Source organism: Mugil cephalus, chromosome 3 (genome assembly GCF_022458985.1).
Source record: "Mugil cephalus isolate CIBA_MC_2020 chromosome 3, CIBA_Mcephalus_1.1, whole genome shotgun sequence".
Taxonomy (NCBI): domain Eukaryota; kingdom Metazoa; phylum Chordata; class Actinopteri; order Mugiliformes; family Mugilidae; genus Mugil; species Mugil cephalus.
In genome coordinates, this window is record NC_061772.1 from 28516440 (window position 1) to 28531436 (window position 14997).

At 39.1% G+C, this 14997-nt stretch overlaps 3 protein-coding genes across 3 annotated transcripts; 2 read left to right on the forward strand and 1 right to left on the reverse strand.

The window, feature by feature from the left end:
- Nucleotides 1-397: 397 nt before the first annotated feature.
- On the forward strand, nucleotides 398-2490 carry hddc3 (HD domain containing 3). Its single transcript, XM_047581052.1, has 4 exons — nucleotides 398-616; nucleotides 1549-1604; nucleotides 1702-1942; nucleotides 2100-2490. The coding sequence occupies exons 1-4, from the start codon at nucleotides 505-507 to the stop codon at nucleotides 2228-2230; spliced, it is 540 nt and encodes a 179-aa protein (XP_047437008.1). The 5' UTR covers nucleotides 398-504; the 3' UTR covers nucleotides 2231-2490.
- A 161-nt stretch (nucleotides 2491-2651) lies between these two features.
- On the forward strand, nucleotides 2652-6920 carry mfap1 (microfibril associated protein 1). Its single transcript, XM_047581051.1, has 8 exons — nucleotides 2652-2854; nucleotides 3732-3948; nucleotides 4034-4172; nucleotides 4268-4455; nucleotides 4544-4813; nucleotides 4923-5082; nucleotides 5615-5704; nucleotides 6412-6920. The coding sequence occupies exons 1-8, from the start codon at nucleotides 2773-2775 to the stop codon at nucleotides 6589-6591; spliced, it is 1326 nt and encodes a 441-aa protein (XP_047437007.1). The 5' UTR covers nucleotides 2652-2772; the 3' UTR covers nucleotides 6592-6920.
- Nucleotides 6921-6931: 11 nt separating this feature from the next.
- Nucleotides 6932-10080, reverse strand: hypk (huntingtin interacting protein K). Its single transcript, XM_047581054.1, has 4 exons — nucleotides 9879-10080; nucleotides 8604-8659; nucleotides 8420-8471; nucleotides 6932-7168 (listed from the first exon to the last, which is right to left on the reverse strand). Exons 1-4 carry the CDS (start codon nucleotides 10038-10040, stop codon nucleotides 7073-7075), a joined length of 366 nt encoding a protein of 121 aa, XP_047437010.1. The 5' UTR covers nucleotides 10041-10080; the 3' UTR covers nucleotides 6932-7072.
- Between the last annotated feature and the right edge of the window lie 4917 nt (nucleotides 10081-14997).

The following is a 14997-nucleotide window of genomic DNA, read 5'->3' on the forward strand; positions in this document are numbered from 1 at the left end:
TCGTTAAGTAAGGAGCAGGGGGAAGTAATAATTAAGAAAGAAGTACATAAAACTTGGCAAGAACATTGGGATATGAATGACACTGGAAGACACCTTTATAATATACGAAAAAACAGGTTAGAACCGTAAATAAGAGGCAGTCTTCACTCGGGACAGGATTCAGGACACATTGGATCAAAAAGCAAAATCACAAAATAGGAAAACACGCAACTGGTGCATGTACTCACTGTAATAATGAAGAATTTACCCAACACGCACTGGTTGAGTGTTAGGTCGTTAAGGCAGAGAAGAACAAATTGAAAACAACAGGGCAGAAAGCGAAGTCATCTAATCCGCTGACCACAGTCCAGTCCAGTAGGTGGCGGTGTTTCACCTTTGAGTTGGTTCTCAGCCGCCGATCAAACCACAAGAAGATGAAGAAGAATTAGTAGCAGCCAAGGAGAGATCGAAACCACCTGACGCCGTCTCTCAGTCACTCATAGGACACGCGTAACTTTACTAAAAATGAATTCAGACGCGACTTTATTGTTGGAAACTGTTCACTTTGCCGCAGAGAAACATCGCAGCCAGAGACGGAAGGATCCGGAACAGACGCCGTACATTAATCACCCAGTTGGTAGGTAGGAGACTCTGGTTTGATGCCTTCACCTGCAGCTCGTACATTACTTAACTCTAAATGAAGCCACCTTGGGTTTTAAGACATTCTCTGGAGTTAAACTTTCACTATCGAGGGGTTTGGGCTCTTGAAACTTGCAGGTGTGTTGTACCTGAACTGTACTTCTTATGTATACTTGTGTTTTTCATTGATTCTTATCATTTTATGCCATTAAAGAGTCGCAGTGTGTGTTTGAACTTGGCTCGTCGTGGGGAAACACATGCAACAAACTAACAATAATAAATAAAACATACACAACTGTTTCCTTAAACAGCAAATCACTGTAAATAATTATAGCATAACTCCTGTAGAATCTCACTGATCGACCTTCAGTTGGAAATAGATATGATTACGTGGCTTTATTTCGTTTCTAACTATATATTCTTATTCTCTATAACATTTGTTATGAAAAAAAAAAGTCATCACAACTATTATCAAGAATAATCTGATCTGTTATTCGTATATTTAGAGATGTAAATGATGATATGTATCCGGATTGATTGACTTATTATCATTCAGGTGTACAAGAAGTGGGCACACTGGCTCATCACAGTATTAAAATATACGGTATACTGACTGTGTATAAAAGTGGGGTATTAGTACCAGTGCAAATGAAGTACTCTGTAGTAATAGTAGTGCAAATAAAGGACTCTGTGGTATTAATAGTGCAGAATACAGGATGACACAGAAGGAATGTGTCGTGTCAAATTATGATGGCATCTGTTTGTAAGACCGGTTTGTTTAGACTTTAATTGTAAGTTGAATTTGAGGAGCAGAGGAAATGAAAGGTAACTTGAAACCACCTTCAAATGTCTCAGTATCACATAACTTCCAGAAAATCCTGAGAACAGTTTTGTTCAATCTCCTCCTTCTTTCTCTGTGTTTATTTTAAGGCGTAGCGAGAATCCTCAGCCACGAAGGAGGAGTCACAGACATCGAGGTTTTACAAGTAAGTAACCAGCTCTCACCCGTCGGTTATGGTTAAGTGCGCGTTGCCTTGTATCGCTGAGCTTACCCGCTGTCCCCCTCCGCCTCCCCCCTTGCAGGCTGCTCTGCTTCACGACACCGTGGAGGACACGGACACCACTCCCTCGGAGCTGGAGGCGAAGTTCGGGCCCAGCGTGGCTCGTATTGTTCAGGAGGTGACGGATGACAAAACTCTGTCCAAGCAGGAGAGGAAGCGTCAGCAGGTGGAACATGCGCCTCACTGCAGCCGCCAGGCCAAGCTGGTGAAACTGGCGGATAAACTGTACAACCTGAGGGACCTGAACCGATGCACACCTGTCGGTCAGTACCACTGCTCTCATACTGGAACCTAGTCAGGGTTATATGCGCTTATTTTTTTTAGTTTACCACAACAATTTGATAAAAGTTGTCTGTGAAGGTGAGGTTTAAAATTGTTGTCTTACCATACGTTGTGTGTGTCTGTGTGTGTTTTTTCCAGGCTGGACAGCGGAGCGGGTCCAGGAGTATTTCGTTTGGGCCTCTGAGGTGGTGAGAGGCCTGAAAGGAACCAACTCGGCTCTGGAGGAGAAGCTGGAGGAGCTGTTCAAGCAGAGAGGAGTCCAGCTCTGACGGAACAGTGGAGAATGGACTCTTTAAATCACAAATTTAAGACATTTTAATTTATAAATCAACTATGTGTATATTCATTGGTGTGGCCTTTATTTGTATTTATATCTATGTATATTCAGGGTTGTGAAATTGATGGTATGTGGTCAGGTGACTGATGTGATGGAGCGTCGTATTTCTGTATAAACGCACAGATTCTCTCTGATAGGGTGGCTGTAAAGAAATACTCAGTAAATAATAAACATTTGCATTTTTTTACCTGACGTTGTAATGTATCTCTTATTACTTTAGACTTTAATGCAACTTTATTTAAACTTTATTAAATTTATTTTTTTTAAAAAAAAGCTACATCTGATTTAGCGTTACATTCAAGTGTCTCCGTCTCCTCGAGCGGAAGGCGCCGTCGGAAGAAATCCACTTCCGGTCCGTTCGTAAATTGTGTTGTACTTCCGTTTGATTGCACCGTTGGGACGAGCTCGTTGTTGTCCCAGTTGAAGACTCGTTTTTACTTCTCCTCTCGGTTGTAAATCGTCGGCCAGGCAGCCATGTCTAGCCGAGACGCGCTCAACATGAAGGTGCCGCCGATCCAGTCCACGGCCGGAGCCGTGCCGGTCCGGAACGAGAAAGGTGAGACGTAGCCGCTAAGTTAGCTAGCAGGCGGCTAGTCGGTTGCTAAACAAGCTATGTTGGTTACACAAAACAGTTCCATACGTTTATTATTGATTTAATAAATGTTCTCATTAAGATTAGGAGCCAATATGAAATATGGAGAAAGTTTCTCAAACGGTGAGATATGAGTGTCCGCATAGTTGTGGGCAGATTCAGGATCAATACAGAAACACAAACCATTAAAGGTGATTATAAAGCAGTTAGAAATTCGCTTAAGAGCGTGTTGCAATTATATTTACGTCTGCAGCCAATTTAACTAACGAGTGTTGTTGGTGGACATTATTTTCTGCAGGATAAATGCAGAATAGTAGTAATACCAGAGGTTTATTTAGTGTCATGTTAATCAACATGTACAGATGGATGGAGAGACAGATGGATGGATAGATGTTCCATTTGTCCTTCAGAGGAAAATGGTTTCTACAGTCTGTACAACAAATCATTTCACAAAACAAAAACACAAGTAACATAAGCCATGTGTCCTCCCATGACATCAAGACAAGAATTGCGCCACCACATACATGCACATATACGAGCAGTTAATGTTTTACTGGAAATATACAGTGATTTATTGATTACTGGGGATGTTTTGGGGGGAATTACTTTATTTATCAAATTATTTTCTCAATTATTTCCCCACCAGACTTTCCCAGATACTTAGTTGACTTCTTGTTGACTTCTACTTGTTTTGTCAGTTAGTTAATTCTAATAAAAATATTTCCCTGATAGTTGGTTAATCTCTGTTGGAATTTTGGATCGAATTTCAAAAACCTAGATGGTTCATCCTAGGATTAAAAGGTCTGTAATATAGTCTGCTAAACTATTATTTTTGTTCCAGGTGAGCTCTCCATGGAGAAGGTGAAGGTGAAGAGGTATGTGTCAGGCAAACGTCCCGACTACGCGCCGATGGAGTCGTCAGATGAGGAAGAGGAGGACTTCCAGTTCGTGAAGAAGGGAAAGGAAGCGGAGCCAGAGGTGGAGCTGGAGGAGGAGGAGGTCTCGGACCCACGTCTGAAACGTTTGCTCAACCGTGTCTCTGAGGACGTGGAAGAGAGGTATAAGAGAGAGAGTGTAAAAGAAAATGTTTGTAGGGATGAAACTCTGACTTGACTGAAATGCTTCTCATGTATTTGTCGTCAGGCTCGCCAGACACAGACAGATCGCTGAGCCCGAGGTTGTGGCTGAGAGCAGCGAGGACTCTGATGAAGGCACGTGGCACCCAGAGCGCGAGGAGAGCAGCGAGGACGAAGAGGAGGAAGAGGAAGAAGTGGACGATGAGGTTGATTTAATTCAACGCTCACATTTCTGACAGCGTTTGGTTTTCTGTTTTCTTAAAATAGCTTTTTTTAACGCTCATGTCATGATTGCGTGCAGGAAATCGAGAGGAGACGAGCGATGATGCGTCAACGCGCCGTGGAGAGAAAGAACGAGGAGATGGAAGTCATGGAGGTGGAGGAGGAAGGGAAGTCTGGGGAGGAGTCAGAGTCTGAGTCTGAATACGAAGAATACACAGACAGCGAGGATGAAGCAGAGCCAAGACTCAAACCTGTCTTCATTCGCAAGTATGAAGTTAATCAACAAGTTCCTAAAAGATAAAAAAGATTAAAGCTTTATTATCATGTTAATGTGCGTCGTGTGTTCGTCCCACAGAAAGGACCGAGTGACGGTGGCCGAGCGCGAAGCGGAAGAGCTGAAGCAGAGGGAGCTGGAGGCGGAGGCCAAGAAGCAGGCGGAGGAGCGGCGGCGCTACACGCTCAAGATCGTGGAGGAGGAGGCGAAGAAGGAGTTTGAGGAGAACCGGCGCACGCTGGCCGCTCTGGACGCTCTGGACACGGACGGAGAGAACGAGGAGGAAGAGTACGAGGCCTGGAAGGTCAGAGAGCTGAAGCGGATCAAGAGGGACAGAGAGGCCAGAGAAGCGTAAGTGAACGAGGATCTGACACATTTTAGCAGCTTCCAGAGAGCTCGCTGCTGCTGTCGCTGGTGAGGAGGGATAATTACAGTAATGAGTGTTTTGTTCGTTTCCCAGCATGGAGAAGGAGAAGGCTGAAATTGAGCGATTCCACAACTTGACGGAGGAAGAGCGCAGAGCTGAGCTCCGCAACAGTGGCAAACAAGTCACCAACAAAGCTTCCAAAGGCAAATACAAGTTCCTCCAGAAGTACTATCACAGAGGAGCCTTCTTCATGGTGAGTCCCTGTTATCTCAGCGCGTCTATTTTCATTTGCTCATAAAGCAAAACACTTATTCAAAACAGAAAAAGAACTAAAAAATAATTAATACATTAATTAAAAAACACCCGAGGTGTAAATAATGTGGAGCCATAATTATGTAAATGTTCTTGTCACATCTATTTTATCAAAGGACTTTTCAGACCTTCATTCAACATCAAATTGTGAACCTGCCTCAGTCATTAAATATGATTCTCAGCAGATCCACTACTTTCCATAGAGGAGTGGTCTGCAGGTTTACTTAACATGCATGGAACCATAATTATGTAAATATTTTAAGACCACTTTAAGTCTGGACTTAGAGACTTCGCCTTGGCTTTATTGATCCCTTTGGGATGTTTCCCTCCAGGGAAATTATATTCTGATGTACAACATCCAATAAACTCTAAAATATCTGAGGTTGGATCAGTCAAACTCGGCCTCTTTGCACGTGTCTTAATTGAAGTTTGATTTTATGGCCGTAAGTGATCGTGTGTTGTTTCTGTTCCAGGACGAGGAGGAGGACGTTTACAAGAGGGACTTCAGCTCTCCTACGCTGGAGGATCACTTCAACAAAACCATCTTACCCAAAGTCATGCAGGTCAGTCGAAGAAAGACTCAGACTCTCTGGAATCTGTTTGAACCGATTCAGATCAGATTTAGTTTCTAGTAGAGGTGAAGCCATATATGTATTTGTATTGAACCGTTTTGATACAGGCCTGTGCGCCGGTGACTTCCCTGAACGGAAGTTGTGTGCGTTTATTTTCCACCTGCTGCTACACGTACGGCCCATGTGCATCATGGCTACTGCCAGCGATAAACCGGAGCTTTAGACCGTCTCTGGTCGCTGGTTAAATATTGTAACGGAGAAAGACAAGTGGATAAAACGAGGGCAGTAGCCGACACTGTTCAGCTCAGATTGGGTACGTTTCCGGAACCCAAGTGTGAATATCGGTGCTTATTTATTACCAGGCAGCTCTTTGCAATAGTATTATTATATAAATTATTGGTTTGCAAATCAAACAAGCACATTTAGGTTTTGCATGTTGTTCCCATACTTTACCAGAAATGTACCGTGACCTCAGAACTGAAGTACGAATCAAACCGTGATTTGTCTGTATCATTACACCTCTAGTTTCTAGTGTCTTCAAGTTATTTTCACAAGCTTTGACCGACTCATTAGGTTTGAGGAGGTTTAAGGAGAAAACGACTCGTCTGATTAGTATAAGGAAACTCATGTATTTATCCTAAGGTAGTTAATGTATTGAATTTAATTTCACTCTCTGACCCATTTTCTTCCCCTTCTAGGTCAAAAACTTTGGCCGGTCCGGACGCACCAAGTACACCCACCTGGTGGACCAGGACACCACGTCCTTCGACTCGGCCTGGGCCCAGGAGAGCGCTCAGAACAGCAAGTTCTTCAAGCAGAAGGCGGCGGGCGTGAGGGACGTGTTCGACCGGCCCACGGTGAAGAAGAGGAAGACTTAAGAGGCGCTTCAACAGGACACGGTGCAGCTTTAGAGACTGAGCAGAGATTTAGCTGCTTCCTGATGACACGTTTTCTTTTCCTGGACTTAATGTTGTGGAAGGGAAGCAACAAATCGATCGGTGCACCATCACATTTCTATCAAAGTCCAGCTGTTAAAATGGCTCGAGATACTTCCTCCAGTTTGAGGCTGTGTTGTGAAGTAATTTTGTAAATAATCCGCTCGTAACGTGACCTCGTAAATTGAGCCTCGCGCAGATTTTCCTTCTTTCCAGATATTGTAACTTGACGTTTGAATAAAAGCCGTATTTTTGTTGTTTTTACACACAAACAAGACGAAAGCAGACTGTTAACTTTTATTTAAAAAAAAAAGAAAGAAAGAAAACAAAAACACCACAAGAGTTCAGCCTGACTGATCTGATCTGATGAGACCTGGGTTGGAAAAGAAAAAGAGAAGCAGTCCAGTGTGTACGAGCTGTTTGTTCAGTTGGTCAGAGCCACCAGAGCCTCCACCACGTTGCCCATGTGTTCCCTCAGACTGCGCTCGGCCACCACCCGCGAGATCTCCATCTCTGACATCTGCACAAGGACAAGGGAGAGAACATCAGAGTGTGAGTCAGAGTACAGCTTAAATAACCAGCTTAAGAAAAGTGAGGGCGGCACGATTCTGGACAAAATGATTATCATGGTTATTAATCATGTCAGGGAAAACACCAGTATTTTTATTGCACTACTTTTAAACAAACAATATTCGGCGCAAAAATAAAATTTACTGGGGTTGATGATGGACACGGAGGTGAATCGTCAGCTTTGGGCTACATACATTCCTCGTACTTTGGAGTGTGGTGGTGTTTTTTGTGTTTGTTTTTTTAGGAGATTGATCAGATTAGTTGTGTTACCTTGTGGGTCAGACACAAATCTGCTGCTCTCTGCATATAACTTGTTCTTGTTTTACGTCATTTAAACACGTCCATGATGACTTGCTCTCATTAAGACACTGGGTAACACACACACTTGTTTGTTATTTAAGCAGCTTAATGAAGCCTGAACCAAGCGTTCGCCCCCTGGTGGTTTAAAATTTTAAACGTTAATACCGAAGATGATCCAATTTATTATTTATCGTGGCAGCAAAAAATGTGATCAGATAAAATTTGATTAATTATGCAGCTCTAACTGGAACACATTCAAAAACAATTGTGATTATAATTTGTGGCCAAACATGTATAGACATATTACTTTTTCCCATTTATTCTAATCAAGTCCAGAATTACTTTTACTTCTATCAACATAAGATGCAAACTTTACACAAACCAGATTTTACTGCCTCTTATCGTGTTCTGATATTAGATCTGTTTCACTTGTTAACTTCCTGCATTAATTTCTAATCATCTCAGAGATTTATAACAGAGGTCAGATATGTTGGACATAGAGTCTCTATTAATCCCATTGGATAAATATTATCATATTATATTTATGGACATATTCAAGGCAAATGGCGGTGAACTTAATGCTAACGCTGTGTGCTACTGTGTTGTGCATGTTGTGGATCTAGTTGAAATTGTTGTAAACAAGTGGCTCAGTGGGGCTGAAACATGAACACAGGTCCATAAAGAATTTATTTCCTCTATTTAGAAATTAAAAGAACTAATTCACAATGAACTGAGGCACCGAGTGTAAGATAAACATCAGCGTTAGAGCTGCTATGGTTTAATCGTCTACAGTAGGTTGTTGGTGTGTACAGACATTTAGTGTATCTGCAACATGGATGTTTTTATATTAAAACAGAAACAGAACAACAGGCGCTAAGATCCAAGAGGGAAATAAACTTACGATGAGCTCGACGTCCTCTTTCTTGATGGTTACTTTGGCTAATTCCTTTTCTCTGAAAGCACCAAGGAGAAAAACAGTTCATATCAGAGATGTTTAAGATCCAAAATCTGGTGAAAACTGATTTTTAAACAAGTAGCCCACATTAAAAGTTAAATGTATATAAATAAATAAGGGTGAATCTTACCTCTCTTGTTTGGCCTTTTGTTCTCGTGACCTCCTGTCTCCGATCACTGACATGGCCTGAAAACACAAACTCCCATCAAAATCTACTTCAGCTTAAATTTGATTTCGTACTCGCACAATTTTTACCAGTCATAAGTCTGGACACATCTCCTCGTTCAATTGTTTTTGTTTTCTACATTATAGATCAATACTTAAGACAATAAAACTATGAAGAAACAAATATGTTTTATTTCTTAGATTTATTTTGCTTTGATGACTCTTTTCTCAATGAGTCTCATGAGGTCGTCACCTGGAACGGTTTTAAATTAACAGATTTGTGTAATTTGTGATTAAAGCTAGAGTTGGTCCACAGTTCTCTGCTGTTCTAATCCTTGCTATGCCAAAAACCACTCAACCAAGTAAAGTGAAACAATAATACATCATCACTTAAAGACTTGAAGGTCAATCAGTCCAGAAATATTCAAGAAATCTGATAAAAGAATAAATAATGAACAGTGCAGAAATGTGCACATCTTACACTGCAAAAACCTAAATAAAGAGAAGATTGTTAACTGTCTATCTAGATAATTCTTCTTACCAGGCAGTTTTTATGTGTTGTTTTAAATTCTATATATTGCATAAAATTAAGCTATTACAACTTAAATTATATTTTCTTACTGGTTCTTTAAGTTGATGCTTAAATTAATTCTACAGGTTTTAGATCAACACAGAGAAGTCTGACAAAACTACTTTGTCAGACTTATAAAGTTTTAATTATTACATATATTGAGATATTAGAAATAGACAATGAACAAATGCAATTAATTGATTTGTCTTACAGCGATTAAATATGACCATAAATGTAATATAGTACAGATTAGTGACGGTATTGACTGTGAAGTGTCAACTACTGTTTTGTTCATATTTTCCTTGTATCAACACCAAACTACTTATTTTTAGTCTAAAACCACTAATGTCGGAGATATATCTGTGGGTTATTTGATGTTAGATTATCTCTCTGAGTTTTTACAGTGTAAAAATAGCTAAGTAGCTAAAACAGCAGTTAGCCACTGGGCACCGTTACCCAGTCATTAAATCTCATTAAAACTCTCTGTTAGCATGACGTGCAAAATATGAAAACTACGTATGAACCAAAGCATGAAGCTAAATACGCAGCTAACTAGATAATTGTCGTGGTTATGTAGTTATCTAGGAGTCAGACATCATGACCGGACAGTGGAGCCGCACATACGGGGCCGCATGTTTCCGGTGCTAACGTTAGCCGAGAAACTCTCACCGTTTCTAAGTCGGAGCTGGAGATTTCCTTCTCCTCCGCATAGTCCGTGACTCTCTCCAGGTCCGCGGCTCCGCTGTCATGTTTCCGAGGCTTCTCCGCCGGCTTCCCGGTGCAGTTTTCCTCGGCTTCCAGGTCCAAGTCGACATCTCCCTCAGCCGCCATGTTTGCTCCAGTGAGGCCCGGAACGAAGAGAAAGGTTCCGCCAAACGACGGAGGGAATTCAGGGAAGTACCGGAAGACATTTTATTATTTATCTAATTTTTACAAGTATTATTCTAAATAAAATTACTTATCTGTAGAAAACTGTTCAGTAAGTACTACGTTTTAGATGTTGAAAGATGCAAATAAATAAATAAATAATCATATTTCTTCCCATGTTGGGAAACTAAGAGAATATAAGTGAAGAAGACTCCTGCACATAAATGTCACAGCTTTAACTTCTTCTTCCTAAGTCCTGCATAAACTGGTATGTTTCATTTAAAGTATTTTTTAAACTATTAAAAAGACATATTTTATGTAACTGGATATTATTATAACTGTGTTTTTCTGTATTGTCATTCATGACTTGTTAATTATGGAGGACGGACTCTGCATAATTAAAAATAAATAAATAAGTAGCATTTATGGCATATATTTATTTATTTGATTATTTATGTCATATATCTGTAGGTATTTTTTTAACTTTTAATTATGGCAGATTTGATCTTCCATAGTTTATACAGCAGACTCCATTTATAGGAACCCACAGAAGGAGAAAAACATTACAAAGTATTTTTATTTGCTATTTACTAATAAACAGAAAGTTAAAGAAAAGCACTAAATAAAAATACTGGATGTTCCATATTTTCACATCTGGCTGTTTCAGTAGGAACTATTTGAATTTCATTCTTTAATAACTTCATGTGTTTTTACACTGAATGCGTAGTATAGTTTTATTATTTTTATGGCTTGTCGTCTTTGTCGTTGTGATGTTTAATATGTAGAAAAATTTGAAATAAATTGTGGAAGAATCCATCTTGATCGCTTATAAACTCACCAACAAAAAGAAAATATCCCATAAAAATCCCACCCCAACACCAGAGATTACGTTGCTGAATCGATTATTATTAATGGAAAATCTTGACAATAAAGAAAATAAATTAAATATATGAGGACACAATGAGCATGTACAGATTTGATTTGTACAGGTTTGAGACAACAAATCATCTAATCATTCTGCTGTTTTGAGAGTTAATGAGAAATAACAACAATAACTGGATTATGTGGCCCTCCTATCTGTCCGGATTACCAAACCACTTTTTTTTTCTCTTCCTCGTTCTATTCCTGTCCTGTCCTCCTGTCTTATAAGAGGTTTACACGTGCCCCTGCCCCTGCACAGATTTCCAGAGTCTCCAGACCTTTCTAACGCTTTTGTGTACCTGAGACGTGATGTCACCGCGCTGGTTTCAGCCTCAGGTCAGACTCTGACTCTGCAGGACACAAACTATATGCAAACGGTGCATTCTATAAAAAATATATATATATATTGCTGATATTACTGCTATAAAAATATATTTTAGAATTTTTGTATATTTTCAGTGTTTTTTTAGTATTAGTGTTTTAACTTTAGCTTGTAAAACTTTGTAAATAATACACTGTTTTGTATATAATTGTGTTCGTTTGCGCTGACATATTCTATTCTATTCTATTCTATTCTATTCTATTCTATTCTATTCTATTCTATTCTATGCACATGAACCTCAGAATATCTTGGAGTAAAGACACAGCTTTAACTTCCTCTTTATTTCCTCTTTAACTTCCTCCATATTTGCAAATGCAAAGTGTTTGTAAGCATTTAAATGTTACCATTTTATAATTGGGTTTTTACTTTATTGTCATTTGTCGCCTGTTCATACAGCAGACTCCATTTATAGGAACTTTGCGCTCATTTGTTTGTGTTTGTCATGTGGAGTATTCTATGAAATATGATTTAAAATGTTATTTAAATGAGAGAAATACAAAAAGTCATGGTCATATCTTCTTTTATAGAACACAACTGCATGTAGTTTGTATTTGATCAGTTTGGGATCTAGTGAATTTGGAGGCTAGGTTTTAAGGTATTTTTGAGTTGTCTCTAAAGTGTTGTTGTGTGTGTGTCTGTGTCAGGCTGCATCCTGCTGCCATCAAGGAGTGTCATTACTATGGGATGGGGGTGTCTGGTCTGGTCTTGGTCTAGGTGGGTGCTACATGTCTAAGTAACATCCACATGAATAAATACCAGGTCCAAAAGTTTCCCACCAGGACACTGAATTGTCACAAGTGGTTTTAATGTTGTGGCTGATCGGTGTATTTCAAAGGATGAAGGCAGGACTGTCCACATACTTTTGAGAATGTAGTTGTAGCACTATTGAACTGTATTGTGTTGTGTTTTAGTCAGTGGACTGAGTCATAATAACAGAAACACTTTTAATTTTCTTAATTCTGAAAAGCTACATTCTGCAAAATAAGCCTCAGTTGAATTCTAACGTCGTTTCTGTCGTGGAGGAGGATTTAGGGACCAAATATTTTGTCGAGTGAACTTATATTTTAATAGTAAACTCCTAATAATCTCCTCAGAAGAAGATGTTGTGGACGGAGTCAGGTCAGAGTCTCTGAATGACTACATTGTGTAATCCTCTCATATACCCACCCTTTAAACAAGCTTTAAAAAATGTCGTCCGGTAAGAGTCCTGACTGAACAATGAATAGATCATTTTTCTTTCTTTTTTTTGTGTGTCTAAACAAGGCTTGGACTTGAGCCAACTGTCATTGCGCAAGCCTATTGAAACCATAGATTGAGCGCTTTCACCCAGGCGCCGATTTGCATTCGCTAATTTGCTTTTGTTTGTTCCTGTTTGGCACTTCCTCCTCTCCCACAAGGCAGCAGCAATTATCTGAGAGTGAAAGGGGCCCCCAGGAATGCCGGGCCGGGCCGCGGCCGACTGGAACGCGTGTTTACCACCGAGGGTTTACAGCATGTCGGAGCAGATGACACAAACTCAAAGAAAGGATAAGACGTGAAGTAAAGTTTGGGTATTTTTTTAGCTCGTTGGTACAGTTTTACTCTTGAAACTTGTTACAAATGTATTATTCTGATTGTTTAAGATCAAGGACTCGCTTAAAATGACACAATTTATTCTATTCTTTTAAGTTAGATTTTTTTACAGCACATTAAAGGAATTAATAATTTATAAATATCACTGTTTTTGCATCACATGCACCATCGTATTTGCGTCAATAGGTCAAACCCTCCATTAGAAATATTTCAAGTTATGCTGTAAACACAGGCAGCGGTGGTGGTGTTAGTGGCTTCGTGTCTCGTTTTGATAATTTTGCATATTTTTGATGTAATTTCCTTCATTTCTTTAATATATTTGTCGTATTCTTCTGTCTACTTTTGGTCATTTTGCTCAATTAATGGTTATTGTGTGTCTTTATTCAGGCCTTCGTGGTCATTTTGTCCTTCTTTGTTATTCTACATGTGTTTGTGTCTTAGTGGAGTTAGTTTGGCTTTTTACCAAAGCAGTTTTTAGAATGACTTTAGAATAATCTCCACTGTGTCACAGTCTGGTTTGTGCAGAGTTACAGGGTCTGTGAAGGATTGCAAGGCACATATAGGCTGTGGGAAATTAAATGCCAATTAAAATTCCAGAGCAGCAGGAAATCTTGCATTAAATTTACTGGAAACTCAAACAAAGGATAATACATGAAGTAAAGTTTGTTTTTGTTTTTTTAGCTTAGTGATACGGTTTTAATCCTAAAACTTGTTATATAATGTATTTTTCTGGTTCTATTCGTGGTCGTCTCAAATGTCTTTGTGTTCATTCTACATGTTTGTGTGTAACTGGATCAGTCTGGTATCTTATTTTAGTGATTCGCTGTCTCAGTTTGATAATTTTGCATGTGTCAGTGGTAAGTTTGTGTCTTTTATCACACCTTTGCAAGTGTCATTCCGTTCATTTGGGTTTTTTTGCTTCACTTTGTGGTTGTTTTTTGTCTCATTTAAGTTGTTTTGCACGTCACTTTTGGTCATTTTGTGTCTTTTATCATCATTTTTCACGTCTTTATGGTGAAAGGAGGCGTCATTCTGATCATTGTCCATTTATTTCTGGTGTTTTTGCGTCTCAATCAATCAATCAAACTTTATTTATAGAACACTTTTCATACAAAGGATGCATCCCCAAGTGCTTAACATAAAAAAATAAATAAAACAATAGACCAAGTGACACACACACATGCACGGACGCACACGTTCACACACAGACATGAAAATTTAAGAAACACTGAAGAATTTAAGAGCACTGAGGAAACTCTATCCCACCATCACCTCCTTGAAGTTGTGGAAACACTAGAGACATAAAAACAACTATGTAGACTATATAATAAATAATAATAAATAAAATACAATTAATGTATACTAAAAAATAATAATGATAAAATTTGTTAAAAATCCAACTAAAAAGGTAAAATGTTAAATAAATAAGTAAATAAAATAAAATAGCAAAGCTAAAAAAAATGAATAAATAAATAAATAAATTTAGAAAATCAGTTAAAATCAGGCAAATGATGATAATGTATATATATACACACACCTACATATAAAATCATAAAATAAATAAATACACTAAAAGGAAAATAAAATCGAGTTGAAAGCAGGACTAAAAAGGTCAGTCTTTAGTTTGCTTTTAAAATGTCTCTGAAGTGCTTTACTTAGGTTTATTGTTCATTAATGTCTTGCTTCTCTTCATGTTTGTCTCAAATATCTTTGTGGTCATTTTACGTCTCAATTTGTGCTGCATTTTCGTCTCATTATGAAGGAATTTGTGAGTTTTAGGTGTGAGCTACACAGAGTCCATCCCTTTCATTCATAGCTGCTCCTCTGCTGCCTCCAGAGCCTCAGACTTCCAGACTAATCCTACAACCCTAGAAGGTTCTCGGGGAGTCCAAGCCTCTTAGCCTGAACCCAACTAACCTCTGACGTTTCCTCTTCTTTAAACTCTTTGTTGCTACCGAGCTCCCTGGAGGTAAATCTGGCCGGATCAGATCCTCTGAAGTATTACTGTAGGATTTCTGGCACGGGCCAATGTTTTCCAACATGCAG

Coding starts and splice junctions, on each gene's coding strand:
- hddc3 (XM_047581052.1), top strand. CDS start 505: ATGAATTCAGACGCGACTTTATTGTTGGAAACTGTTCACTTTGCCGCA. Junction 1,605..1,701: donor CAGACATCGAGGTTTTACAA/GTAAGTAACCAG, acceptor CCCCCCTTGCAG/GCTGCTCTGCTTCACGACAC. Junction 1,943..2,099: donor GAACCGATGCACACCTGTCG/GTCAGTACCACT, acceptor TGTTTTTTCCAG/GCTGGACAGCGGAGCGGGTC.
- hypk (XM_047581054.1), bottom strand. CDS start 10,040: ATGGCGGCTGAGGGAGATGTCGACTTGGACCTGGAAGCCGAGGAAAAC. Junction 8,660..9,878: donor CCAGCTCCGACTTAGAAACG/GTGAGAGTTTCT, acceptor TTGTGTTTTCAG/GCCATGTCAGTGATCGGAGA. Junction 7,169..8,419: donor AAGAGGACGTCGAGCTCATC/GTAAGTTTATTT, acceptor GTCCTTGTGCAG/ATGTCAGAGATGGAGATCTC.
- mfap1 (XM_047581051.1), top strand. CDS start 2,773: ATGTCTAGCCGAGACGCGCTCAACATGAAGGTGCCGCCGATCCAGTCC. Junction 4,173..4,267: donor AGGAAGAAGTGGACGATGAG/GTTGATTTAATT, acceptor GATTGCGTGCAG/GAAATCGAGAGGAGACGAGC. Junction 5,083..5,614: donor ACAGAGGAGCCTTCTTCATG/GTGAGTCCCTGT, acceptor TTTCTGTTCCAG/GACGAGGAGGAGGACGTTTA.